This window comes from Protomyctophum parallelum (genome assembly GCF_964188405.1).
Source record: "Protomyctophum parallelum genome assembly, chromosome: 16".
In the NCBI taxonomy this organism is placed as follows: Eukaryota; Metazoa; Chordata; class Actinopteri; order Myctophiformes; family Myctophidae; genus Protomyctophum; species Protomyctophum parallelum.
In genome coordinates, this window is record NC_139711.1 from 32,893,682 (window position 1) to 32,920,532 (window position 26,851).

Consider the following 26,851-nt stretch of genomic DNA (forward strand, 5'->3'; position numbering starts at 1 on the left):
GTTACTGTCTGTTTGTCTATATACCTATAACAAGTGTGCACCATCGGCATCATAAAGAACAAATAAAAACATGGATAGTGACAGTGGATTTAGAACAGTCACTAGGTCACTGTCTCACACAGTGTCCTACTCCTAGTGACTGTTCTAAATACATTTCCATTCTTTTCTCAGATTCAGTCAATCGTTCAACATTTAAAACTTCTATTCATTCAAGGATGGATGGATGGGTTTCAGAGAGCATGTTTCAGCTATCCTCCTGGATGCAACCTGCAATGCCTGGCTCAACTTCAACTGACCCTAATCTAATCTATCGACAGATAGATTGAGAAGCTGCCACTGATCTTTGTGAATGTGGGAAACCTGGGAGGCATATAAGGTCCGACGGAGCATTGGTTCGAAGGAGCATTGGTCCGAGGTGCATTGGGGGTCGGGAGAGGGTTGGGGTTAGGTTTAGGTGTGCTGCCCCGGGGGAGGTTAGGGTTAGGGTGAGGGTTTGAGGTAGGTTGTCGTTCGGACCAATGCTCGCCACCCAGAAACACCAAACGATTCCAGATTTACAACACTGATGATGTGTCCAAGTTCACGCATCAGTATTTGTTTAAGTGTTGGCAGACTGTGTTGGTGTTTGGAAGTGCTTGTTGGATATCGGCCCGGATAACGGCCCTGCGTACTACCTGTTTTGAATTTGCACATAATGCAGGAGGCAGCAGGATGTTGCTTTACTCAAAGCGAGCTGTTTTCTTTAGTAAACTTGTTTGGATTGTACTTTCATGATCTATATTATGAGGGTGACATAATATAGTATTACTTCACATACAATACTATTACTCACAATCTCAGTGAAAGTTTTAAAAGCCATTATTTCCCCTGAGGGATGATTCGCTGTGCAGTCAGCAGGCTTGATGTGCAGCCAACATGCACAGTAGCTCTGTGCAAATCGGAATCAATGAAATATACATAAGACGGAAATTATATTACAGCACACAGTGTAAGAACAGCCAAAATCTCATAATCAATAATAATAAATTAGGCTTGACATCCATCATGACGCATCAGAGCCTGTATCTGCCTTTTTAACCATCAATAACAATTTTTACTCAGATCAGCTGCTGAGCTGCAGTTAAAATAATTAAATAGTGACTCGTGTGCTTTCATTAAATATTATAATCTCAAAGCTGCTGGGAAGAAGTATTTTAAACTTGATGCCACGACTGTATGTGCTCTAGTGGTTCCCTGAGTCCCTTCCAAACTTTTTTCCTTGGAGCCCTCCCTTCCTATATCTGACATAAGCTGAGACCCCACGCACACACACACACACACACACACACACACACACACACACACACACACACGCACACTCTCGTGTTTTTAAAACAAGTTAACCACTTAGCCCAACATAGCAGATGTTACAGTACAAGCTCACGATGCATCATGATGTGGTGCATTGTGAGCTGTTATCTGCCACTTTTGCACACAAAAAAGAAACTGTTACAAGATTCTGACTATATTTGTTTTACAATGACCCAAAATAACCCAAACAGACATGGTCTCACATCCCCCTGTTCTTTGGAACACCCGTTGGAACACGGTTCTCTATGACAATGGTTTTCAAAGTGGGGAGTAGGGACCTTCAGTCCGAATGGGCCCTCACAGGTCTGTACTCTGAGTGTACAGTTGAAAATGGAACCAAATGGGTCTGTAAGAATGCATTTGGTTCCACTTGTACGCTCTCAGGGTAATGGAGGTCTTTGAAATTAAACGCTTTGAGAACCACTGCTCCACCTTTCAGATGGAATCCATTAGTCAAAAACCCCACTCAGGCTTATAGTAGCACTGACTCTGCTCCCCTTTTCTCCATCTGAATCCCAACCAATCCAGGCGATTAGTAGCCGCGAACATTAAGGACGGTATTCAATATGAAGATGAACTGAATTACGACTCAGTCCGTCCGTGTGTCCGTCTGTGACTAGCTAATCTCTGGCACCGTTGGCTTGATCGCAGCCATACTCTGCACACACACTCCCTGAATGCCAGAGCTGAACCTCTGTCCCAAAGTTTTCACATTGGACTGTTATAGCGCCACCAGGAGGTCGCTTTGTGCAAAACATTTTTTTTTTTACAGTACAGCTACAGATTTTGTCCATACTACACACAAATTGGTAGTCTCTCTAGAGCCATTCAACGAAACGGGTCTTTCAGATTTTTCAGACTCCATCCTGATTGGCTAAGATTGGCTTCCAAAGTTTGCATGAGACCACCGTATCAAACAAAATGCTGCAAATCATGCAATCAACACATCGTGTGATTTCCGTGACATTCGGCACGCACATTCCCACTAGGCCGAGGAAGAAATGCCACTTGAAAGTTTTCAACACGCACGCACACACGCACACACACACACACACACACACACACAAGTTTGCTTTTTGGTAGATTATGAAGCACTTATTCTGGGAGTTTTAATTTCCTATGCACTTGATTGTGCAAATGGCAAATAAAGTCTATTATATCCTAACTAATGATGGTGGATCCATGTCAATAAATGTCCAATTAAATGTCCAAACTGATCATGTCCTGTAATCTGAAAGGTTACAAGGGCTGCACTGAAATACAGTAAAATAATGCCTTTTTTATTTTTGTACGTTCGGGCTTTCTTAGTGATCACATGTTTTTGCATGCCTGTCATTTAAAGTGTTGAAACACTTTAGACTTTATTACTTATTACTATTGACTGATTGATTGAATACTTTATTAGCACCGCTAATAAAGTAGGTGTTATTTTGCACAAAATAACACCTGGACCTCTTTGGTGGGGACGTAACAACTACAAATAAAGGTAAGAAACTGAAAGCCTTCTAGTCTGAAATTCTCCTTTAAGCCATGGCAAATAGCGGAATGTGCTGCCACCTAGTGGTGTATAAATGCATTTTCCCCAAAACAGCTCCTACAACATTCTGTAGTGTTCTTTAGGCATATATGTAATATGTTGTATATATTATATATTAATTTGTCAATGAAAGAGTGTAGGAAATGAGAATGACAAATCGCTAACATTGTCAAAATATAGTTTATTTTGAAAACAAAACAATTAGATCACACCAATAAAAAAATGACCCAGTTAGCCACTGCCTCTGCCTACTGAGGCCATTGATAGAAGATATCAAAACAGAAGTGCACTTTCAAAGTGCATTTTCATTTGAAGTTATGTCATTAGTTGTTGTCATTGTTATGTCATTGTTGTAATTGTTACCCAACACTTCAAAATGGTTGTGCAATGTCAGCCATAAATCATTAACAGGCATTATAATCCAGGCTTTGGGAGGTCCACAATGTCTAGCATCTCATGGCTTCATTTATTCCTTGACATACGTGTTGTGAGCTTGTAGATCAGCTATAACTCTCGTCTTGCAATCAGGCTTCAGGGTATCAATCCTGAGAATCTCAGGTATTCCACTATAGACCTTTATAGCAACCATGTTGGCATGAAAGAGAAGGGTGAATACAGGTGATACTAAATTACTTGCTCTCAATCTAGGTCAAATACAGTGTGCTACTACCATGAGTAGAAGAGCTTTTGCATGCAATTATTATTTTTTAATTTTTGAACTGATCTGAAATATAAAATAAAATGAAAAGCAGGTATGTGTGATTCAGACATCACATTCTACTGACACAAACATCTTTGCAATGCCTCAGTGACAGAGGTACTGTAGCACGTTGTTATGGATAAGTGTGAGCTCCTCTCTGGACAGGCTCTGTTAACACCTGGGTTTATATTCTTGTCAATGTGGCTGCTGTGAAAAAGGTCTATTTCCCTGCCTTGTTCCGTGGCACACGGCCCATGTTATAAAACTCTGTATTAGGCCTCATATCTGTGAGGTGAGCCAGGCGGTTGGACATGGCGAAGAAAGCAGCAATGGCAGCAATATCCCAGGCATCCTCGCGGTCAAATCCCACTTCCTCCAAAGACAGGAAATGCTGCTCGGTGATGGTGTCACTGCGACACACAGCCATGGCATATTCCAGCATGGCATGCTCCCGAGTTGAGATCTCTGCATTCTCATAATTGACTATGACCTTGGAAAAGTTGGCAGATGAACGTGATTAAATTTTATTTCATTTTCAAGCAGTGACCTTTTTTGGCATTACTAAGGGGTGGCCAAGGAGTAAAAGCAGCCGCTTGAGAAAAGGAAGATTCCCGGTTCAATCCCCAGCTCCCCCTTACAATTGAAGTGTCCTTAAGCAAGACACTGAACCCCTTGAGCAAGACACAGAAAGCCGAATTGCTCCCGATGAGCACGTTTGTAGCTTGCACCATCGGTGGGTGAATGTGTGCGTGAATGGTGACAGCAATGCACTCTGTAAAGTCCTTTGGATAAATACACCATTTATCATTTTACATAACATTGCTGTGTGTCCACTTCACCCATGCCTGAGTCATAATATGAAAAAGACAAACAATTATAAAGTACCTGATCAGCAAGAGTGGGATTCTTAGAATAGATGCGATGCAGTGCACTGTGGGATACCACACAGTAGAGACACTGGTTGTAGATGCTGGTGGCCACTACGATCAGCTCACGGTCTGCCTTGGTTAGTCCCCCTGGAGGCCATACAAACATAAGAAGATTAAGAACAAAGACAAACACGCCTGGGTAAAGATACAAAGTCAAAGCAGACAAACGCATGAGCACTAAACAAAGGGAATTGCGTTGCTATCTGGTTTAAACATAATAAACATTTCAGGAAATGGGGTTACTGTGTTCCAGTAGCTAGTAATTGTGTCATAAGGTCTTGTTAATAAAATAAGGTTCAAGGTTTCTGCTCGACAGCAACGACAGCAACGATTCTCGTGTAGCTGTGCTTGCACAAGCAACATGAAAACACACAGCACCCACCTGTCTCCTTGTTCATCAGCTCATTGTAGTAAGCAAAGAAAGCTCGAAACTCAGCTGGTCTATGGGACAAGGCTTTGAAGACATTGGGCAAAAAGCCTCCCTAAAGCAAAGCAGGTGCATCGACAACAATATCAACATTAATCAAACTGAGGGAGAATAATATTTGTGCAAATGTGCTTCTAATATGCAACTTTCATTTCAACACCAGTTTACAATAGCCAGTGGTGGACAGTAACTGACTGTAAGAGTCAATTATATATTAATTCATTAATTGATACTTAATAACCTTATCGATCGATTAACAGATTAGTTGATAAGTGGCGTTTTATAAAGATTATATATATATATATATATATATATCCCTATATATATTCACACCGGTATATAAATAAACATTTTTCTTCTTTTTAAAGCAAGTACTCTAATTAGTACTTCTACTTTAACTCAGGTACACATTTGAGTTAAGTAATATTTGACCAGGAGGATCTATACTTTGGAGTAGGCTAGTCAAGTATACTTTGTCCACACAGCAAAACATTGCTGTTTGATACCTTCTGCTCCACTTCCTCCATCAGCTCAACTATATCGTAAGGCAGGTCCTTCTTGTAGGGCACAGGGTAGCGACTGATCTTCTCTGGAGGAGCATCGCTGGAGGAGCAGTGTCTGGCTGCAGAAAGAAACGTCTGGCGAACCACACAATCCGACCGGAAAGACGCCTAAATGCCAAAAGCAGAAAGGTTCATGAAACAACAAACACTTTGACCTGTCCACAGACATGAACAATGCAATCTGTGGTGGCTCCGAAGCTAACTCACAAGCAATGTAACAGTGGAAGGACGTAGCAACCTCAAGACACCACTGCTCGCCATATTTCAGTCAGCTCAACTAACTATTTACATGAACTTCCTTGTCTGGATCAAGGAGTATTGAATAAGGAAGCGGAGAGACACGTCACGTAAAATAAAATACATTGTTGGCATGCTTAGTGCTTACCTTACATGCTTATCATTCAATCAAGTAAGTAGGTGGTGAATGGTCGTGCCTAGCCCAAACATTTAGAATCTCGTAGAGGTTTTTTTGTTCGGTTTTTTTCGATTCTGACGAATCTCTCTACGAGAGAATCTCTCGTAGAGAGATTCGTCAGAATCGAAAAAAACCCTCTACGAGAATCTAAATGTTTGGGCTAGGTCGTGCCAGGGTCAAAGTAACCAGTAACAATAATCCGTAATTATATAATTGAATGTGTGGTTTATGGATTTAGAGCAAGCTACATGTTTATATATCGATCAGTGTCCTCTTGTGCAGAACCTGCCCAGTCGGACCAGAAACGTACTATGTTCTGTTTTATAAAAATCATTGTGTGAACATTGAAAAACAAGATTTCAGAAAATAACGTGTAAAATGTAAATTGTTCTGAAGTTAATTGGCTCATGCTCCAGGCCTCCAGCCTCAGTTTCCCCGTATGTGACCTCTCCTTCAATATTATACTCCTTGTTTTGTTTTTTAGACAACCCAATCATCGCCTGTTTTTTCCACACACGTGCCTGTTGATTATTGTTATCAATTTATCATACACGTTTCCTTAATTTGGTTTCCTTGAATTACATTTTAACACACACACACACACACACACACGCACACGCACGCACGCACACACACACACACACACACACACACACACACACACACACACACACACACACACACACACACACACACACACACACACACACACACACACACACACACACACAAATTAAATCTAAATGAGGGGGGTATATTATGGACAGGAGATACTCATTTTGGGGGTTTTCTGTCCAACATGTGGTATGCATGTCATCCTGATGTCATCCATAGAGTATTATATACTCTAAGATGTCATCCCAAACACAAGAGGGCGCGCCAGCATTCTTCCTGCAGACCCTATGTGCAGACCCCGCTTCACTACCATGCCTTGTTGTTACCCCGGAAGTGTCTATGTTGTGAGAAGAACGGAAAATTCATTGTAAAAGTGGGATACAATTTATCAAGTAAACATTGGAGGTGGAATCAAAAGCAATGTTTTACCATGTAAGTAGGTTCTTTCACGAGCTAACCTTTGTTACTTGATTATCATCGTCGCTCATATATATTGTTAGGCAGCGAACCAGGGACTTATTTAGTTCGTTTTGTTGGACATTGTTCTGGTTTTACAATCACTGATGGCACGTTGCTGAACGTCGAGTTTAGACAATCGAATGGGACCATTAGTGTTCTGTGGCACAGAACACTAATGGTTAAAATAATGATAATATGCACAGAATCTATGCAGATTATCATTATTTTATCCGTCCACGCCGGTCATTGAACGTCAAACAACGGTTGATTGAATGAGGCTTTCTCTTTAAATATTGCTTGTATTTTTCTGTTCATAGATTTCTTTGGAGCATGAGATCTTGTTACATCCACGGTATTTTGGCCCCAATCTTCTTAACACTGTGAAGCAGAAACTGTTCACAGAAGTGGAGGGCACATGTACTGGCAAGTAAGTGGCATTGAGACTTATATTTGATGGTCCTAAAAAATATATGGAAATCTAATCAATTCAATTCAAATGAGCTTTATTGGCATGAGAAAACAAACGTTTGCATTGCCAAAGCAAGTACAATACAATAAAAACAGTTGAAAATGGGGAAAGTATATAGCCTACAGTTGGAGGGGGTACAGCATTTTGTAAACAGAGCTATGTCACATTGCATCGTTATATACATGTTATAACAGGTTATAAAGCTTTTTTGAAACAAATAGCAGCAATTATTTGCAGTCACTTTGGGACAAATGGCAGCATTCTTTCTCTCAGGACTATGTAAATAGTATACAGGAAATACTCAGATTTAAGATCTGTTTAAAGGTAGCAGCTCTGTTTACATGCAAGGTCCAGCGGTCTACTTGGTACAGATCGTTGTTGCCCCAACAGGGTCACTACACCATTTACTTGAGGTAGGCCTATGTACGCAGGAGTTAGGAGTAGCATTTTTATAAATAACGTAAAATGTCAAAAATATAACTTTGATAACAGTCATTGGCCTTATTTAATTACTTCTGTTCAAGAAAACATATTTAAAAAATAACTTAATTTGATTTTTTTAAACACAATTATCCCTTTATTTCAGGTATGGTTTTGTCATTGCTGTTACCACGATTGACAACATAGGTGCTGGTGTGATCCAGCCAGGGAGAGGGTTCGTCCTTTACCCTGTCAAATACAAGGCCATTGTCTTCCGTCCATTTAAGGGGGAAGTAGTGGATGCTGTGGTCACTCAGGTCAACAAGGTCAGTGACTAACTACAGATATTATTATGAACTGTGATTCACATCAGTTTTGGTTGTAGCTTATCTGAACTTGTTCCCGGATTCTTTGCAGGTTGGGCTATTCACCGAAATAGGTCCCATGTCTTGTTTCATCTCCCGTCATGTGAGTCACATCACCTAACTTGAAGTTGTCTACAGAGTTGTTTGATGTTGGCCATAGGGCCCGTATTTGTAGTGTCCTTGTCCTAACCATGAATTTCTCTCTTTTGCAGTCCATTCCCTCAGAAATGGAGTTTGACCCCAACTCCAATCCCCCTTGCTATAAAACTGTTGATGAGGTAAGACTTTACATGATCACATTTGTTTTACCAGCAGCTATTATTATTATTTTTATTTCATTATTATAGAGGGTATGCACGTGACATCATCATCAAACCAGGAAGTTATGCAGGAAGGCCTACTGAGTGGCAAAAAACTACTTTCTGGCCTTGACAGCCCATACATACATCCACACAGAAAAGTCATATCTGATTGCATTAAACAATGTTAAACTCACTTTGCATGTTGCTTTGCCACTCGATGTGCCATTCACTTTAAGCATGCGCATACCCTCTATTACCGGTATTTTAGTTGCGCACTGCACCAGAAACTGGTTGGATGGCATTTTGTTCAAATAGCAAGTCCACTGTGCAAGGCACTTCAAATTCAATAGAATACCTTTTTAGCAGAGATAAAATATTATAATTAAAGCCGATTGTATGTTAGAGATAGAGTTGGATGTGGAAAGAAGATGGTGGCTTGACGGCCCGGGTATCGGAGGAGACCCGAGGCTTTCTTCACCCTCCCAATGACTGATTGTGGGGGTTAGCAGAGATGGAGTACTTGTAGAGAGGCTGGGGAATTGGGAATTGGCTTTACTAAATTGGGATTTGAAGGGGAGAAATTTTCTTTCTTTTGTCTTGAAGGGGCATGTTTTGCGGAACAACATAGTCTTTTCATTATGTCTGCCCTATGATCTCTGTTTGTTTACCTCTGAGTCACTGATACTTAAGAGTGGTCTAACCTCCTTATATATAACTGACTATACTTGACCACTGAAGGCTGTACTCTTGTGTAAAATCTGATGTTTTTTTGTTTTTTTTTAAGAACCTGTGACTTGACGACATTCATACTTGGGCTTCTGTTATAAAACCTAAATAAAAAAGATTTTGGTATATTTGTACACTCTCAGAGTTAGAGACATGTATCTCAAGTCTATTCTTTGTGGTGATGGCAAAGAGCTGCTCAGTCTCACTTAAATATTTGTTTTGTTTTGTTTTAAGGACATTGTAATCCAGCAAGATGATGAGATCCGGCTTAAGATTGTGGGAACAAGAGTGGATAAAAATGACATTGTAAGAATACTTTCAGTAAAGCACTATCTGTCAATATGCAAAATGATTGGCCCATTTTATATGTTTTATAATGTTGATTTACACTTAGTTACTTACATGGTTGTAATGTATTCCTTTTTTCAGTTTGCCATTGGATCACTCATGGATGATTATCTTGGTAAGTATATCACAATATCTGAGAATCACAGTTCATTTTGGTCAATTGATGTGGTCCATGGAAAATATATAGATAGCTTATTGCCTATTTTAACCATTGTACTATACTCTGGTCAAGAATGTGTGAAGTTCACCTTTAAAGAGTTTCCTTAAACGTGTCAGTAAATCCTTAACTCCTAAACATTTTATCTGTGTCTTTTCCCAGGTCTTGTCAGCTGATTTTTCTGTCACCTTTCATTTGGGATGTGTGTAAAGGCGTGGTTATTTTGTTAACATTTTGTATTTTTCTGTTTGTTTTATGGAAAATTGTCTAAAATGAATTACATTTAAGCCTGATTTCATCTTTAGTTGCATGACTGTCGCATGTAAAAAAGATAGCTGACCTACAAGCTCACAGCACGTCGCATCTGCCACTCATTGAGCTATTAAGTCAACTTTTTTCAAGTCGCAGCACTGTCGTGTGACAGCATAGATTAGGCTTTAGTAGACAGAATGACATGCATGTTGACATGTATTGTTGTTATTCAACACTCTTAATTTTAGCTCACCCCCATTTTATTCACAACATGTAACTCTCCAACTCAGTTACATATTCTTGGATTTTGTACCTGGACTGTAATAAAACATTTTATTTGTTACTACGATGTCCTCTTTTCTGTTCAAAAATCAAATGTACTGTGTTGTTTAACATCTGAATGTGTTGGTGTAATGACTGTCACCTTTATTTTTACAATTTGATACATGCTACTAACTAGCCTATACAGTTTGTCTTTCTGTATAACTTCTGAATCTGACATGTGTAGGCCTACATATAGACCTACTGTGTATTCCACTATGAATAATTAATTCTGGTACAGTACATGCTATTGCAAGTCAAATTTACACAAATATATGCATTACTAGATATATATATATATCCATTACAATACACGTAAACGTTTCTACAGTTTTGAGATTATTATGAAATCACAGACATTTAGAAATCCACAATAATAAATCAAGTACACCTGCAAAATAGCATACTCCTTGGATTTATTTTGTATTGTGGCTTTCTATTCCAACGGTTGTCTTTTGTGTGATAGTATTATTGTCTTGGGAAAAGTAGTACAATAATACGCTTATACGGACATTTAAGCATAATTTATTTTATTCCATTTTCACATGCAATTTTGTGGACGAAACGTTTAAATACGGCGACGTGGCCGTGGTCGCGTCACTGTGCCGGCTTTGAATACGTCAGTGAAGCGCGACATCGCTCTTCCTTTCTCTCGTCCTGAAGATGGCGGCAGGGGTGAGTAAGATGGAGCAATAGACACCCATTCAACTTTCCCCGCTGTTTGTAGCCTCTATCCCATGAAAATCAGCGCCATCCGAGTGCCTACCGAACAACGCTCACTACATAATATCGTTCCGGCATGTTGCGAAGCCGATGTTGAGGATATTTAGTGATACGCTTGTTCAGCGTTCATCCCAGCCCTTTATACATTGACGTAACGTTGCATATACAGGCAGCCGGCTGTATGCATGACGCCCCTCTGACCTGATGTGTGCCACGTTAACTTAGCTGTGTTAGCTCCGATATAATTTATATTGTTACCACTAGGACGTTTTCTTCTTTATTTAATTCTCAGTGAGCTGTAATGTTGGAAATGATTAAAGGCTGTGTAATGTGTGTTCATGTCTTTTTAAGTTGGGTAAATGAGAGTGAACTCTGTTGTTCCGGTATTGGTGGCTAGTTAGCCTAAATAGAAACCGAATATGTACAGAAATAGCAAAGTAGTTGGCTCACTTAAGTTGATGCATGTCTCATTAGTCTCATTATTACATAATGTTACGTTATATGCATTTTGTCAGACAGCCACCTAGCTAACCCCTCCATTGTTTAATTCTTTCAATGGACTGTTCTGGTATCTTCGGTTTGGGACTCTGGGAGCCTTTTTTAAATAAAATCACACCTGTATGAAGTGAGGGGCGCTTTACCAACCCTTATCATCTTGCATCATCGCGATATAACATAAACATCATATGCTGATAACAAGCATTGTTAATGCCATTAATGTTTGTTAGTGACAAAACAAACATTAAACTGTCCATTGTCAATGGCGTTTTAATGTTTGTCTAGGAAAGACAAACATTAAACTTGTATAAAAGCCCCTCAATAATACATTTGGAGGATTTTGAATCATCACTTAGTTCTTTGCTTTGGTCTGTAGACTCCATATTGGGGTACTGGTAGACTGCATACTAGCATTGAAACGTTGGGCCTTTTGGTGCCATTGACACTGGTTCTATAAGAACCCCCACCCCCTAATGATGACATGATATTAGTTCAAATGCTTCCCAGGTTAGAGGTGATGTACTTCTACGTTAGCTGTTAACTCACTAAGCAGTTTTGGTTTCTCTCTTGTTTCTCTAGACCCTGTACACGTACCCAGACAACTGGCGGGCCTTCAAGGCTCAGATCGCGGCCCAGTATAGCGGTGCTCGCCTCAAGACGGCCAGCAGCCCCCCTGCCTTCACCTTCGGGCAGACGAACCGTACCCCAAACTTCCTGAGCAACTTCCCCCTGGGCAAGGTCAGTAAGAGTTGTGATATTCAATCTAGTAAGTGGGCAGGCATTGGGGTGGGGTTTCTCCTTTGCAAGATACTGCCATCCTCAGTACATGTGGGCCATGTCTGGCTGTTTTCTTTTTTTATTTATTTATAAACAAAAAAACAAGCTGCCATGGAATAAAATGTCCCAAAAAAGCAAGCATGTCAAACAGAAGTATTTTTCTATTGGTCTAATGAGGTGGAACAACTGGTTGGATAACTTGGGGTGGTCCTCATAACAGGTATGAGAATCCTCTAGACTACACCTACGTTGTGTAAGTAATGCACTTTCTTTAGTGCGGCTTACTGCCAGGTCTCTCACAATTATATAATCGCCTGATCGAAACTATTGGTGGTAATCACAATTATTTTACATGTCAATCGTTTACATTTATCAGTTAAAATTAATCTGAATGTTTATTTTCAAAAATGGCAAAATAGTTAATCTACAAGCTCACAATTCGCTGCATTGTGAGCTTTTAGGCACCTATTTTCCACTATTGAATGTCTTGAAATTGGTGCCTGACCGAGTGTCCTGTCATTGTCAGTCATTTCTTTGTATAAGTTCATTGTAATTTCTGCCCCATAAATCTTTGTTAACAAAGCCTAAAGGCAAAAATAAATAAATGTTATGCCAATGTCAAAAATCTAAATTTAATAATCACAATTATTTGTATGACATGATCGAGACAAACCTACTCACTGCCTGACACTGTCCCACTCTACAGGTCCCTGCTTACCAGGGAGATGACGGCTTCTGTCTGTTTGAGAGTAATGCCATTGCTCACTACCGTAAGTCTCCAACATCATATGAGGTTGTTTTTAATGTCCTTGGTGATTCTAAGTCACCTGGTTTCTTATAGAGAAAGCTGTAGAGTAAGATTGTTTCGCTTGTTATATGAGGTATATAGTATTTAATATTGGTGTACTGTAGAAGTAGCAGCTTGTGCGGTATGTTATCTTTTTTTAGAAGTATCAAGGGCTCTCTTTGTCTTGAGGCTTTGAATTGATATTATGTTTTGTTTATTCTTATCTCCACCATACACTACAGTGAGCAATGATGCCCTGCGCGGTGCCACTCCCCAGGCTGCAGCTCAGGTGCTGCAGTGGGTGAGCTTCGCTGACGCAGAGATCATCCCTCCAGCCAGTGCATGGGTCTTCCCCACCCTTGGAATCATGCAGTTCAACAAGCAGGTACACGTTATGTCAATGTTGTCAGGCAGATTTTGAAATGTCCTTCTAAAACCTAAGGCAGTTTTATGAAAGACACCCTAAAACCTGAGGTCTTTCTGAGAAACTTGACTGAACTGAACTGGCAGACTACAAAACTACAAGAAGATGTGCATTGTGCATGCATTCCCGGCTTCAGGGATGAAGTAACCCTGCTGCCGCAGCCGGTCTAAATGGGTTAAACCTCAGTACTTAGTAAAACGGACAGAGTTGTAAATGTACTTCACTCTAGCCTACAATTTTGAAAATTGTCCAGAACTTGTTTCAAAGCCCCACGCGCCACACTGGGCGAGATCTGCCATTCAGGTCTAACCCAAGGAATTTATGTTGATGCTTTGAAGATCTGTTTACATTCCATGTGCATAAAACAGTGTTGTGATTAGTTGTAAAAGGGGAAATGTTTCAAAAATGAAGTTTATTTAACCACATGAATCCCTATGCTGGACTGCAAACATTCAGAGAAAATGGCCGATCTACAAACTAAGCATCGCAACGCATTGAGAGCTTGTAGATCGCAAATGCATTTGGCGTAGAGGGAAATGCATATTTCAAAAGTTACAATTTGTTTCCCGTGTTACTGAAACGTCAGCGAAGAAGGTACAGCTCGGCTCACTTTAATCATATACCTGCTGAAATCCTGCATCCTCCATGACTGCATGTGTTTTGCCATGAACGCAGGCCCAGTGCTTTAGATGTGGAGTTTGTACTGTCTGAACTACCTGCATGGACATGCTGTTTAAATGCTGCAGGGAGAAGGAGGTACTACTGTATGTCACTCAGCCAAAAAAGCAGGTCAAGCTCCGAGGTTCCAGAGCCATCGGGCCCATTTTGTTTATGTGAAGCAACTTTTGAGTTGAGTCTATATAATTGTATTAGATGGGTGCCAATGTCCTGTTTCTGTAGTATGGGGCAGTTTGTTCTACAGGTCCACCACCCTGGATGCTAGTATGTCCAAAATCCAATCCTTGGTTGCTGAGTGCCAAGCAGGGTGCTATTGGGTACCAATAGTCTTTGTTATGACTGGAACTGCAACCTTCCAATCTCAGGGCAGACAGTTTCTAAATCTAGTTTGTCAAGATATTGTCCCAGATCACACACATGCAAATGAGATAATTAAAACTCCAGCAGTGCACACACTGTTCCGTCTCCCAGTTTGAGCATTAGGTAGCTTCTTTTTTTTGTACATTTTTAATTGGCTATTTTGGAAGTTTCTTAGAATGTTTTAAGGAAGGATTTTTATATTTTTTACCTGGAACAGGAAATGTTGTTTTAAGGAAGGATTTTTATATATTTTTTACCTGGAACAGGAAATGTTTATGCCACCTTCTGGAAAAGAGAACTACAGACAGTTATGTACAGTCTATTGGACAATCTAGTATCGCCTTTGGATGTCTCACTTTAAACTAGTTTTGTAAGTCAGTCTAATTGCTAGTTGAGCTGGATCAAATGGAACATTCAGTTTTCCTCTTGGGGACTTTTGTGCTGACTGTTAATTCGGTTCAAGTCTACACTCTGGTATTGGTTCACTGCAATCTGCCATGGTTGTCTTTCAGCTGCCTGAAGCTAATTAGCTTCTCTGCGTAAGCTAGTCTGCTATCTCTGCAGAACACTATTTGGGTGAGCCGTTAGGTTGGACAAGGAATGGAAATAATGAGCTACGCCACATTTTCTGACTAGATGCCCCAAGTCGAACTCAAAAACACATTTGCCAATGTAATGGTTCTACATGCTAGGGCTTTCACTAATAGTGATTTTACTAGTTGCCTAGTTTACTAGTTGTTTAACTAGTTTTCTTTTTTTTTAATCAACTAGTACTGTAATTGTACCTAGTGGATTTACTAGTTGAATAGTCGACTATTGCTCAAAGGACGACTTTAGTTTTTTTCAACCAAGGTTTATGTTTGTTATTAGAGAAAGTAAAAGATAAGCGTAAATTGTTTCATTTACTGCTTTCTTTCATTTTAGCTATTTTTGACAGTGCGGCAGAGGTATTCGAACATGGGGCTAAATATGTAATTATTTTCAAAATGTTGTAGCGATTTCTTTTATTATTACTGTAGGCCTACTGGACTCCATAAAATTACGTCTGGCCACAAAATATGACGTGATCTATTGAATGTCGAAGAGGAGGTGACACACTCAGGGCTTAAAGTTCTCCATTCCTGGGGTCGGATTTCCGTCTTGAGGACTTCATATGGGCCATTTATGAGATCAATGCATATCTGCAAAACTTATTAAGGGGGGTGGGGGGTGTATGTATGGCCACGGTGTGAACATTACGGTACACGTGAATTAAGTCATCAGCATATACTTTCTACTAGTCAAGAGATCTCTCCAAAGTCTAAACTACCAAGCTTCTTATTTAAAATCATTAAAAAACTTTGATGACAAAAAATTTACTACCAAGCTTCCATTCACACTCGATGGACTCAAATAATATTTACATCGATCAGCTGCAGAATGCATCACGCGCTGCGGAATGTAACCCGACACGCGACACCAAAGTGTTGGCATGCTGGTGGCGTGACTCGTGCGCACTGCTGCACACAGTAAATGGCAGATCTGCAAGCTCACAGTGTGTCACAAATGCTACACGCTGTAAGCTTGTTTATCTGCTATTTGCTGCATGAAACACCAGTGCGCAACTATAGTCTGTTGTGCTCGATTCGATTTCCCCCTGCTATACATGAAGTCCTGTTGAAAATGTAGTCTCAACCAGCAAAATGTTGAGACAAATATCCACTTCTATATACTGTAAAAAGCGTAGAAGCAAACAGAATCCTCTGTCACTGGGCAAGGCGGTGTCCTTTCATGGCACCCAGTCTTATATCTGACGGGGGTAGAGAGACTAGAGTCCATATTAATCCCAGTCGTCTCTGCTTGGTGAGGAAGAAGGCTGGTTCATGCTGTGGACACATTGAACAAGATGACTGTTTACCAAAGTTGTGTTCAAATTGGCTGTATTTTTGGTGGTGCAACCACTCCTATAGACAGCTATGTATTGTGTGACAGTAAATGGCAGATCTGCAAGCTCACAGCGTGTCACAAATGGTACCTGCTGTGAGCTTGTACCGTATATCTGCTATTTGCTGCACGAAACACCAGTGCACAACTATAGTCTGTTGTGCTCGATTCAATTTCCCCCTGCTATTCTGACTTAAAAGTAGCACAGATGTAATTTACCAGTGACGTTATAGAAGTTTCTCCATATGGATCATGGCAGCATCCAAAAGATGAAATTACAGGAATAATGGAAGTCTAAATCGAAAGTTGATTACACCACGCAGAATTATTTTGTTGACGGGGAAGGCAGCTGTTTGGTTACTTGCATTAAATTAGACAGTGCTGCGGAACACTTGCTATGTTTGTCAATTAGAGATTTGAGAGGATTTATTTGTCTCACAAACGTTACCCATACAGGCGTGCCAACACTTCGGGCGGTGTTTCTGTTCTGTTCATCTCATCTTTTATGGCCTGTGCTGTCAAAGGCAGTCGTATCAGACTATAGTAAATGATGAAGAAATGTCTGTAAAATGTTGTTAAAAAAATATGTATTTAGCCCCATGTTCGACTGCCCCTGCCCCCCTGACAAAAATCGCTAAAATGAAAAAGCGGCAAAAAAAACAAACAGTTGTCCTTTAAAGCCCTACTACATGCCCTGTTGTACTTTTATCTAATTCCACATGATTCTATCTCCCTTCCCTTGTCTCTTCAGGCCACAGAGCAGGCCAAGGAGGAGGTGAAAAGGGTTTTGACAGTGCTCAACAATCACCTGAACACTCGTACCTTCCTGGTTGGTGAGAGGGTCACCCTTGCTGATATCAGTGTAGCCTGCTCCATGCTCTGGCTCTACAAACAGGTAGGCACATGGCCACTCAGAAAAAGTAACAGATGCACCACTTACAATATTCTTGGCCGATAACTAATTCCTCGTTTTTTATTGGTCTGACCTGCCGGTACCAGTTTTGCAGATGACCGTTTTTCTATCAAAGAACTGCGGTTTCTCAGATGGCCCTTTTTTATGAAAATTTTGAGACTACTGAAACAAAAACTTTTAATAATTGTGCAGTAAAAAGCGTAGAAGCAAACAGAATCCTCTGTCACTGGGCAAGGCGGTGTCCTTTCATGGCACTCGGTCTTATATCTGACGGCGGTAGAGAGACGTGAGTCCATATTAATCCCAGTCGTCTCTGCTTGGTGAGGAAGAAGGCTGGTTCATGCTGTGGACACATTGAACAAGATGACTGTTTACCGTTTACCAAAGTTGTGTTCAAATTGGCTGTATTTTTGGTGGTGCAACCACTCCTATAGACGGCTATGTATTGTGTGTGTTCCCTTTTTTGATAATAAAAAATGAAATCTTGGCTATTCAAAATGAAATGTATAGATAAATACTTTTTCAGGATGGAGAAGGTGGGTTTCAACAGAGGCTAAATCACCTGCTTGCCCCCCTTCACATACATCTTAGCTATTTTTCAAGGGCAGCAGAAGCCAAATTTATGTTGCGCTAATGGCAAGTAAATGGCATTGGTTTGAATCCATGCCCACGCCCTATCTTGTTCTACTCTAAGCTTTCATTACCTTGATCCTGTCCCTGTCTCTTCCTTCTGCAGGTCCTAGAACCTTCTTTCCGTCAGCCATACCCAAATGTGACACGTTGGTTTGCCACGTGCGTCAACCAGCCACAGTTCAAAGCGGTCCTTGGGGAGGTCAGGCCGTGTGAAAAGATGGCTCAGTTTGACTGTGAGTTTTTAAACATGAAAAATGAAGTCATGTTGAAAATGTAGTCTCAACCAGCAAAATGTTGTGACAAATATCCACTTCTATATACTGTAAAAAGCGTAGAAGCAAACAGAATCCTCTGTCACTGGGCAAGGCGGTGTCCTTTCATGGCACTCAGTCTTATATCTGACGGGGGTAGAGAGACGTGAGTCCATATTAATCCCAGTCGTCTCTGCTTGGTGAGGAAGAAGGCTGGTTCATGCTGTGGACACATTAAACAAGATAACTGTTTACCAAAGTTGTGTTCAAATTGGCTGTATTTTTGGTGGTGCAACCACTCCTATAGACAGCTATGTATTGTGTGACCCTGGGTCTGTCCCTGGCTGGGTTTGTCCGCACAAATGGCGTTGTAGCGTTTGTTCACCACCAAGTGTCACTGTTGCACAGCCTAACACACAGACACAGACAAGCCAGGGAGGAGGTCTTGTACAGTACAGCACCACTCACTTAGACGGGTCTGATTTCTGCATTTGTAACTGTATTGTATTAGTTTACCTAATCTGCAATTGCTTTGGCTAAATTTTACTTTAATTCTATTTGGAAAGACTTGTGATATTACATTGTGCCTGTGCTTGCGCTTGTACTGAAGCGTATCACACAATATATATTTCTGTGAATCCCTGCAAAGAAGTTCAGGAAACAAATTTGGCTCATACATGAAATCTGATAACTCCTCACATTCTTTCCAAAGTGTAATGCTTTACTAGAAGAGTAATATTTTATATTCTGATGTAGTTTTGAAACCGTTTAGAAGCTTTAGTGATGTTTCTTTGACTCGGAAAAGTCTTTAATATGTCTGAGATGAAAAAACTGGTTATTTGGCTCTACACAATAAAAGGCATTATTTTGTCATGTGTGTGTCAGAATCCATCTGGAACATTTTTAAGTGTTTGCAAATATGTGTTCTGGCTGTACTTGTGCTGACTCACACTTCTATGTATTTCACAATCCAACATTTTGGTCTCAGGTCCCTGACCAGATACTCTGTAGTACTTTGTTAATCCATTTTGGGCAGGAACCCCTTTTGGTGTTGGCATTATGTTATACTTTAGCTATTGAAAAATAGCAGATCTACAAGCTCATAGGTCTGCTATTTTTGAAAAATCGAAGTACTACTGACATAGAAACAGCTTTTTCAGAAAACTGTCAGGATGTAGAAGACATTTTTAGAATCTGATCTCAGGTAAAAATGCGTTAATCTAAAGCGTACGTTATTCTGCTATCCTCCAGCCAAGAAGTTTGGTGAGATGCAGCCTAAGAAAGACGCTCCTCCTAAGAAAGAGAAGGCTGCAAAGGATGGATCCAAACCCGTGGAGAAGAAAGAGAAGAAGAAAGAAGAGAAGAAGCCCAGCCCTGCTGATGATGATGAGATGGATGAATGTGAAGCAGCTCTGGCCTGTGAGCCCAAAACAAAGGACCCCTTCGCACATCTGCCAAAGAGGTAAAGAAATAATAATTAAAAGGACTTGGCATATATTGCATTACGTATCGCAAGCATTCCCCATATTTTTTGCATATTGTGCAGAGACTCTTCCTTCCTGACCCATTCAGTTTGTTGAAACTGCACAGTCACTCCCCATATTTTGCAGCAGCCCCAACACAAAACTAACTTCACTTCATTCCCTAACGTTTCTTACATCTCCAGATGTCTCTTTGAATAGTTAATAGTTGTTTATTTGTTGACAGATTATGGTATGTTGTTACTACATTACTTATGTTTACATGTTGACGTATTTTCATCCGTACCCTGGTTTTGGTTTACTAAGGTTCATTGTATTTAGTTTGACCTTGGACTACATTATGTTATATTGTGTTGGCACATTGCAAAGCAAAGTCTTGGGGCTACCCAACAAATATCCACAGTACTATATACTGTAAAAAGCGTAGAAGCTAACAGAATCCTCTGTCACTGGGCAAGGCGGTGTCCTTTCATGGCACTGAGTCTTATATCTGACGGGGGTAGAGAGACGTGAGTCCATATTAATCCCAGTCGTCTCTGCTTGGTGAGGAAGAAGGCTGGTTCATGCTGTGGACACATTGAAAAGATGACTGTTTACCAAAGTTGCGTTCAAATTGGCTGTATTTATTTGCATTTGTAACTAACTGTATTGTATTAGTATTAGGTTACCTAATATGCAATAGCTTTTGGCTAAATTCCATTTGGAATAACTTGTGATATTAACATAAGCCTGTTCTTGATTTGTACTGAAGCGAATCGCACAATTTACACATTGAACAAGTTGGACCAAGTTGCATAAGTTTAATACTTGCCCAATCACAGATCTTAACTAGAAAAAGTGCCCTTCCGGGCACAGGTCTCCACCAGGTTATCCACAGATCCGTGCAGTTAGAGGTAAAAACACTTTTCGGCCAGTTATAGCGCCACCTTGAGGCTGAGTTGAAATTGTTCATGTGGCATTTCGTCCTCGGCCTAGTGGGAATGTGGGTGCACAATTTCACGGAAATCACGCGATGTGTTCATGATTTGCAGCATTTTGTTTGAAACTGAGCCCTCCTGTGAACTTTGGAAGCCAATCTTAACCAATCAGGATGGAGTCTGATAAATCTGAAAGACCCGTTTCGTTGAATGGCTCTAGAGAGACTGTGTACCAATTTGCGTGATGTTTGGACAAAATCTGTAGGTGTACTGTGCAAAAACTTGTTTTGCACAAAGCGGCCTCCTGGTGGCGCTATAACAGGCCGTTCTGGAAAGTTTGGGGCAGAGGTTCATGGTTGGCATCCAGGGAGTGTGTGTGCAAAATATGGCATTGAAAAACTTGTTTTGCACAAAGCGGCCTCCTGGTGGCGCTATAACAGGCCGTTCTGGAAAGTTTGGGGCAGAGGTTCATGGTTGGCATCCAGGGAGTGTGTGCAAAATATGGCATCGACCGGGTTAACGGTGGCCGAGATTAGCTGTTCACGGACACACGGACACACGGACGGACACGCGGACGGACGGAGTGCAAAACATACTCTCCCCACATGCCTTCGGCCTGGTGGAGACAATAAACTATGTATATAGCACCTTTTCTAAAGCAAGTTAAAAAAATGCCAAAACACTGCTCTTGTCCTGTACCCATTTAACATCAGATCCTTTTCCTCATTCCAGCAATTTCATCATGGATGAGTTCAAGAGGACGTACTCCAATGAGGACACCCTGTCTGTAGCCATCCCCTACTTTTGGGAGCATTTTGATCGCGAGGGCTACTCTATCTGGTACGGAGAATACAAGTTCCCAGAAGAGCTCACCCAGGTCTTCATGAGCTGTAACCTCATCACAGGTGAGACGCCAACGGCAACCACTAGATTGTCTATACCGGACTTCAGTTGTAGCCTGCTGGCTAGACTATTGATCTACAAACATGATTGTTCCACAGGCATGTTTCCATCATAATTTGCATATTATGGTGGCTGGCGAGCAGATTGACACGCCTCGCATGCCGCCTGAATGTTAATCAACATGCAGACAAAACTAGACTGAGTACTATAGACGAATAACAGTCTTAAGTCCAAATGTCTTCTGACCCCTCCACGAAAAGGCCTAGTTGTCCTGACCCCTTCCATCCATCATTTATACATTAAATTAGTGAGTACTTGGACTGTTAATCATCTTTAGTACTCAAGGTTGGATGATTGGATGAGAGAAGGAAAGGGAATAGCTTTTGCTTTCCTAGTTGTCTATTTATAAGCTATTCTGTAGCCTGTGTGTGTGTGTGTGTGTGTGTGTGTGTGTGTGTGTGTGTGTGTATATATATATATTACACATATATATATATTACACATACATACATACACATTCCCCCCCCCCCCCCCCCCTTAATGTTCAAAGATCAGCCGTTAAAAAAAAAACAGAACTGAAACTAGCTTTAGTTTCTACAAATCCTCAGCTTCCTCACTGTGCAATTGCAAGCTTCATAAAGCTGAAACGCACGTCCTCTCTGTCTCACAAGGTCCAGCACTTAATTCTTAACTTTTGCTATCAAGGCTGGATGTTAAAACTTGTCAGTTATGATCACCAGTTAATTCATCAATTTGATTAACAGGAGTTATTACAGGAGAGGCAGAGGGCCACCCGGGCAATATCCCGCAGCAGCACAATTTATTAATTTGTATGAATAAAAGACTGTAAAAATAAAAAAGTAAAGTTCTACAGGTGTTTTGCCACATTGTTGCTGCCAATGGTGCAAACTGCGGTAGGCTAGTCTGCCCTGTGATCTTGGCTTAGTCCTGAAGAAGGAAAAGAAAATCCTTTGGAAGTGTTTTACAATTCTTAGTTTGTCTAAAGAAGTTTTAGTCTGTGAGAGGGCTGCATGCCAGCAGAAAGACAGTCGTGTCGTCTAATCTGTTCATTGACGGCGTGTTACTATAGTAACCTGACGCTGCACATGTTGCAGCCAAATATAATATACTGTCATACAATGGGGTCGTGCGTTAAAAATTGTGTCACAGACATGATGCATGGTGAGCTTGTACTTGTAGATCTCCCATTCGACCCGCGTCCTGCTATATGGCGAAATATAAGTCAAGCTGAGGACTGGGGAACTGTTCTCACATTTTCTTCTAGTGTGAATATTACAGCAATCAGTAATTTACTTTTTTGAGCTGATGATGGCTGATCGCCATTGTGACTTAAAATGAGACCAGACTATGTTTGACGTAGTTTACTTTAATGTGAGCTAGTTGTAAAGTAGCCCTTCACGTGAAGCCTTTCTATCGTTGTACTCTGTCGAAGTGGGTGGTGATCGGTATGACCGTCTTAAATTATGTGAAATCTGACAGTAGTAATCTAAACTTGAATATGTTGGAATATGACTAAAGCAGAAATTTCACTTTTTTAAATTTCAATAAATCGATTAATATTGATATACGATATATCGTTACATGCCTAGTATATGTAGTCTGAAAGTACCCCAGCCCTCTCTTAAACCAATTGTAATGGATAGATAAAGTTGTCAGCATTAAAACTGTGCTTGATGTGACATGTTATTCAATGATAAATACTGATTTGTTTAAGAAGAGTTGTTACTCCGGTCATTCTATTCCATAAGAAAATAATTGAATTGATATGATGACACAGGTTTTTGGGGCTGCCCAACAAATATCGACTTCTGTGAAAGACGGAAGAAAAAGTCATCCTCTGTCACTGGGCAAGGCGGTGCCCTTTCATGGCACTCAGTCTTATATCTGATGGGGGTAGAGAGACGAGAGTCCATATTAATCCCAGTCATCTCTGCTTGGTGAGAAAGAAGTCTGGTTCATGCTGTGGACACATTGAACAAGATATCTGTTTACTAAAGTTGCATTTAAATAGTAATCATCTGCAATCTGCTTGGCAATTTGCAACGTGATTTCTAGAACGATGAACGCTGATCTTGAATGCGGTTTCTAAGAATTATGTGGGTGTTGTCCCCTTTACCAGACAGAGGGAGAAATCAAAGGTAATGTCTTCCCTGAGGGATTGGGAGGTCGGGTTTAAATCCCCCGGCCGGTCATATCAAAGAATATTGAAGAAAATGGAACCCAATGCCTCCTTACTTTACTTTGCATCCAGGGTTTTCGATTTGCAATAAGTCCCTGTGCTTGGCCTCCTTGCGCTACAGAAACTGGAGATTGGCTACTGCCCTATGTCACATATGGCTCGGGGAACTGTTGTATCCAAGGCTACTTATTTACCACTTAATTTTTCTCTTCCCAGGTATGTTCCAGCGTCTGGACAAACTCCGAAAGAATGGCTTCGCCAGCGTTATTCTGTTTGGTGGCAACAATGAGGGCACCATCTCTGGAATCTGGATCTTTAGAGGCCAGGACCTCGCTTTCACTGTAAGTATCTGGAAGGCAAGAACATGTTATATGAAACGTCCCTGCAAATTATTACACTCAATTTTAAGCTGTGTTTCAACATCTTCTGTAACCAACAGCTAGCCAGTGCTGGTTTAACATGGGTTCTATTCTCTACATGTAAATTAATTTGCTGTAGTGTGCATGTAATCACTGAACAAGCAAACATGACTGGAAATGTATTTGGGTGTCCTTTATGTAGCCCAGTGGTTTTCAACCCTTTAATATCAAGGGTTCAAGGCCCATTATTTATTCTGCTTTTGAGCCATCTGATGAGATTTAGCCTCAGACCCAAAAATAAAGAATATTTTGTTGTCATTGGATTAGATTTTGTCTACAATTCCATGCTTCCAACGATCAAAATAACAATTCTACACTCGAATTGTGTAGACTTCTTGTAAATGAAGTAATGCAGATGTTTAACAATAATTTAACACTAAGCCCGGCCGAAACGTAACCGTAGATAAGCTTTAGTCTAGCAGCCTGCCAGAACCGTAGCCTATGTTTTCTAGGCTTTATATTCTTTAATCCATGTTTTGATCGGATCGCATCGATAGCTCTCTCGTTAGAGTCCCAGTGTAAAGTGTGACAGTGGACACGGCCATTTTGAAGATGCAGGTGCATCCACTTGCACTCCATGTGCTGCTTTCTATGGCCTGTATCTCCAAATCGGTGCAATGAATGTCGTTTCTGGTGAAAACAAGGTTTTTCAACTACCGACAGCAGGAGCTGTGATACACTCGGTCGTATTTTTTTCTGCACCGAGCGAGAGAACCGGTCAAGACACCACACACAGCATTACGTCATCGTAACATCCGGTTACGGATATTTGGCTCTTCAAAATAAGGATTGACCCCCTGGAACCCCCTCATGGATCACTTGTTGAAAACCACTGGTATAGCCTGTTCCGCACATTTTCTTAACCATGTTAACCCTATATACTTATAGGTATTTCAAATGTCAACCCCTTTTGGTGTTTTAAGCATTATGTTATACTTTAGCTATCGAGTGCCGCGTTACGAGCTTGTAGGTCTGCTATTTTTTTTTTATCGTGAAATGTGGCGTAAAGCTTTGAATATATATATTCTTTCAGAGCTAATGTTTTTAACTCAAATCTTCTGGGGGGGTGGGGGGGTCCCTGGAACAACATGTTCAGATGGGGGGAGGGGGGTCTGCTACAATACAGATAATTCTGGGGGTCCTTGACGTGAAAAAGGTTGAGCACCACTGACATATTTCAGAAAACATGCTCTCTGCACCTAACCCATGTTGGGTAAGAAGAAAAGGACAATCTGGCTACTTAAGTTTTGCATCGTTTCAGAACAAATTGTATTCATTTAAAAGAACAAAACATCCGCTGCAAATCCTGTAGTCTTTAGTAGGGTGCGAATCAGATTGAAGATCACTTGCAACCGAACTGCACTCATCCAAATTTGGCTTGGGTGTCGCAGAGGACCTGCAGGAGTGATCTGATCAGCGGATATCGATAAATCCTCATATGGAGAACCCTGACGTCACTTGCCGAATAGATTTACCTGAAAATCGTACAATAGAATATAATTTGAGTGTGTGTGTGGTTTGATTATTGATCTAAAGTTACACATAACCGGAGTCTACACTGGATGAAAGGCTTTCCACAGCAATGAGTGACCTTAATATATGTAACCCTCTGTCCATTCACAATCGAACCAACACATTCTCTGTTCTTTCTGCAGCTGTCTGATGACTGGCAAATTGATTATGAGTCATACCAATGGCGCAAATTGGATCCAGACAGTGAAGAGTGCAAGACCATGGTGAAGGAGTACTTTTCCTGGGAGGGAGAGTTCAAGCACGTGGGCAAGCCCGTGAGCCAGGGCAAGGTCTTCAAGTGATGGACACTCAGTGGACAGTCAGTTAACAGCACTCTGCGCTTCTGCTATTCGTCAACTCAAAAAGAAACATGCGGACTTCCTGACATCAGTACTATTAAACTGAAAGAATGACTTGGAACAACATCACTATAAAGTCAGCAGTGGATTTATCCCCGTCGCCTCTTGTTCTTTTTTAGTTCAATATTAATAAAGAAGCATTTTCCACAATGTCATTTTGGGGATTGATTTGTTTGGTATAGGAACATAAGGTCTATAATGCATACGTTCCATATGTGTTAAGTATCTAGAGTTGGCTTTTGTGCCTGAGTTTTTGCCTTGAGTTATCTCCTTACCCAAAATATAAAATGTCCATGATTCTTCCTACACAACCATGGATTTAAGACCAGAAAAAGACAGGACAGGACTGACATTTCATAAATGGTTGAGTATATAATGGCCTAATGCAGTGAACAATAAATGATAAACTCAAAGCTTGTGACTCAACCTTATTTTCCTTGGGAGAAACCGTTAGAACTTGACCCCTTCCCATATTTCGTTTTATATATATATATATATATATACCAACATATCCTCCTACTTCAATTGGGATATCATGGCCCCACCATTGAAGTGAGAATTATTGTGTTCGAAATCCTTTCATTAAATTGGCAACAAAATGGCAACTGCAGTGCATGTAGCAGATGGGTGAGTGCAAACGTAATGGGGTTTCTTTACCACTAGAGGGCGTACTGACACTTCAGCTCAGGGTATAGAGCAGCCTATGTGTTCACCTTTGTGTGTAGCTTTACTAGCATG

At 40.7% G+C, this 26,851-nt stretch overlaps 3 protein-coding genes across 3 annotated transcripts; 2 read left to right on the forward strand and 1 right to left on the reverse strand.

The window, feature by feature from the left end:
* Positions 1-3,051: 3,051 nt before the first annotated feature.
* Positions 3,052-5,799, reverse strand: LOC310873110 (uncharacterized protein). The gene is made up of 5 exons (XM_083785406.1): positions 5,714-5,799; positions 5,450-5,614; positions 4,899-4,998; positions 4,473-4,603; positions 3,052-4,077 (listed from the first exon to the last, which is right to left on the reverse strand). The coding sequence occupies exons 1-5, from the start codon at positions 5,765-5,767 to the stop codon at positions 3,808-3,810; spliced, it is 720 nt and encodes a 239-aa protein (XP_083641532.1). The 5' UTR covers positions 5,768-5,799; the 3' UTR covers positions 3,052-3,807.
* Positions 5,800-6,870: 1,071 nt separating this feature from the next.
* On the forward strand, positions 6,871-10,377 carry polr2g (RNA polymerase II subunit G). The gene is made up of 8 exons (XM_083785986.1): positions 6,871-6,968; positions 7,313-7,422; positions 8,051-8,210; positions 8,302-8,352; positions 8,462-8,527; positions 9,512-9,583; positions 9,707-9,740; positions 9,945-10,377. Exons 1-8 carry the CDS (start codon positions 6,957-6,959, stop codon positions 9,956-9,958), a joined length of 519 nt encoding a protein of 172 aa, XP_083642112.1. The 5' UTR covers positions 6,871-6,956; the 3' UTR covers positions 9,959-10,377.
* Positions 10,378-10,964: 587 nt separating this feature from the next.
* eef1g (eukaryotic translation elongation factor 1 gamma) lies at positions 10,965-26,268 on the forward strand. Its single transcript, XM_083785728.1, has 10 exons — positions 10,965-11,030; positions 12,156-12,314; positions 13,060-13,123; positions 13,383-13,525; positions 17,277-17,420; positions 18,175-18,304; positions 19,574-19,784; positions 21,453-21,625; positions 24,040-24,164; positions 25,898-26,268. The coding sequence occupies exons 1-10, from the start codon at positions 11,019-11,021 to the stop codon at positions 26,054-26,056; spliced, it is 1,320 nt and encodes a 439-aa protein (XP_083641854.1). The 5' UTR covers positions 10,965-11,018; the 3' UTR covers positions 26,057-26,268.
* The last annotated feature ends 583 nt before the right edge of the window (positions 26,269-26,851 follow it).

Coding starts and splice junctions, on each gene's coding strand:
- LOC310873110 (XM_083785406.1), bottom strand. CDS start 5,767: ATGGCGAGCAGTGGTGTCTTGAGGTTGCTACGTCCTTCCACTGTTACA. Junction 4,999..5,449: donor TGGAGGAAGTGGAGCAGAAG/GTATCAAACAGC, acceptor GCTTTGCTTTAG/GGAGGCTTTTTGCCCAATGT. Junction 4,604..4,898: donor GCTGATGAACAAGGAGACAG/GTGGGTGCTGTG, acceptor TATGGCCTCCAG/GGGGACTAACCAAGGCAGAC.
- polr2g (XM_083785986.1), top strand. Junction 7,423..8,050: donor GAGGGCACATGTACTGGCAA/GTAAGTGGCATT, acceptor CCTTTATTTCAG/GTATGGTTTTGTCATTGCTG. Junction 9,584..9,706: donor GAGTGGATAAAAATGACATT/GTAAGAATACTT, acceptor TCCTTTTTTCAG/TTTGCCATTGGATCACTCAT.
- eef1g (XM_083785728.1), top strand. Junction 18,305..19,573: donor AAAGATGGCTCAGTTTGACT/GTGAGTTTTTAA, acceptor GCTATCCTCCAG/CCAAGAAGTTTGGTGAGATG. Junction 24,165..25,897: donor GCCAGGACCTCGCTTTCACT/GTAAGTATCTGG, acceptor TTCTTTCTGCAG/CTGTCTGATGACTGGCAAAT.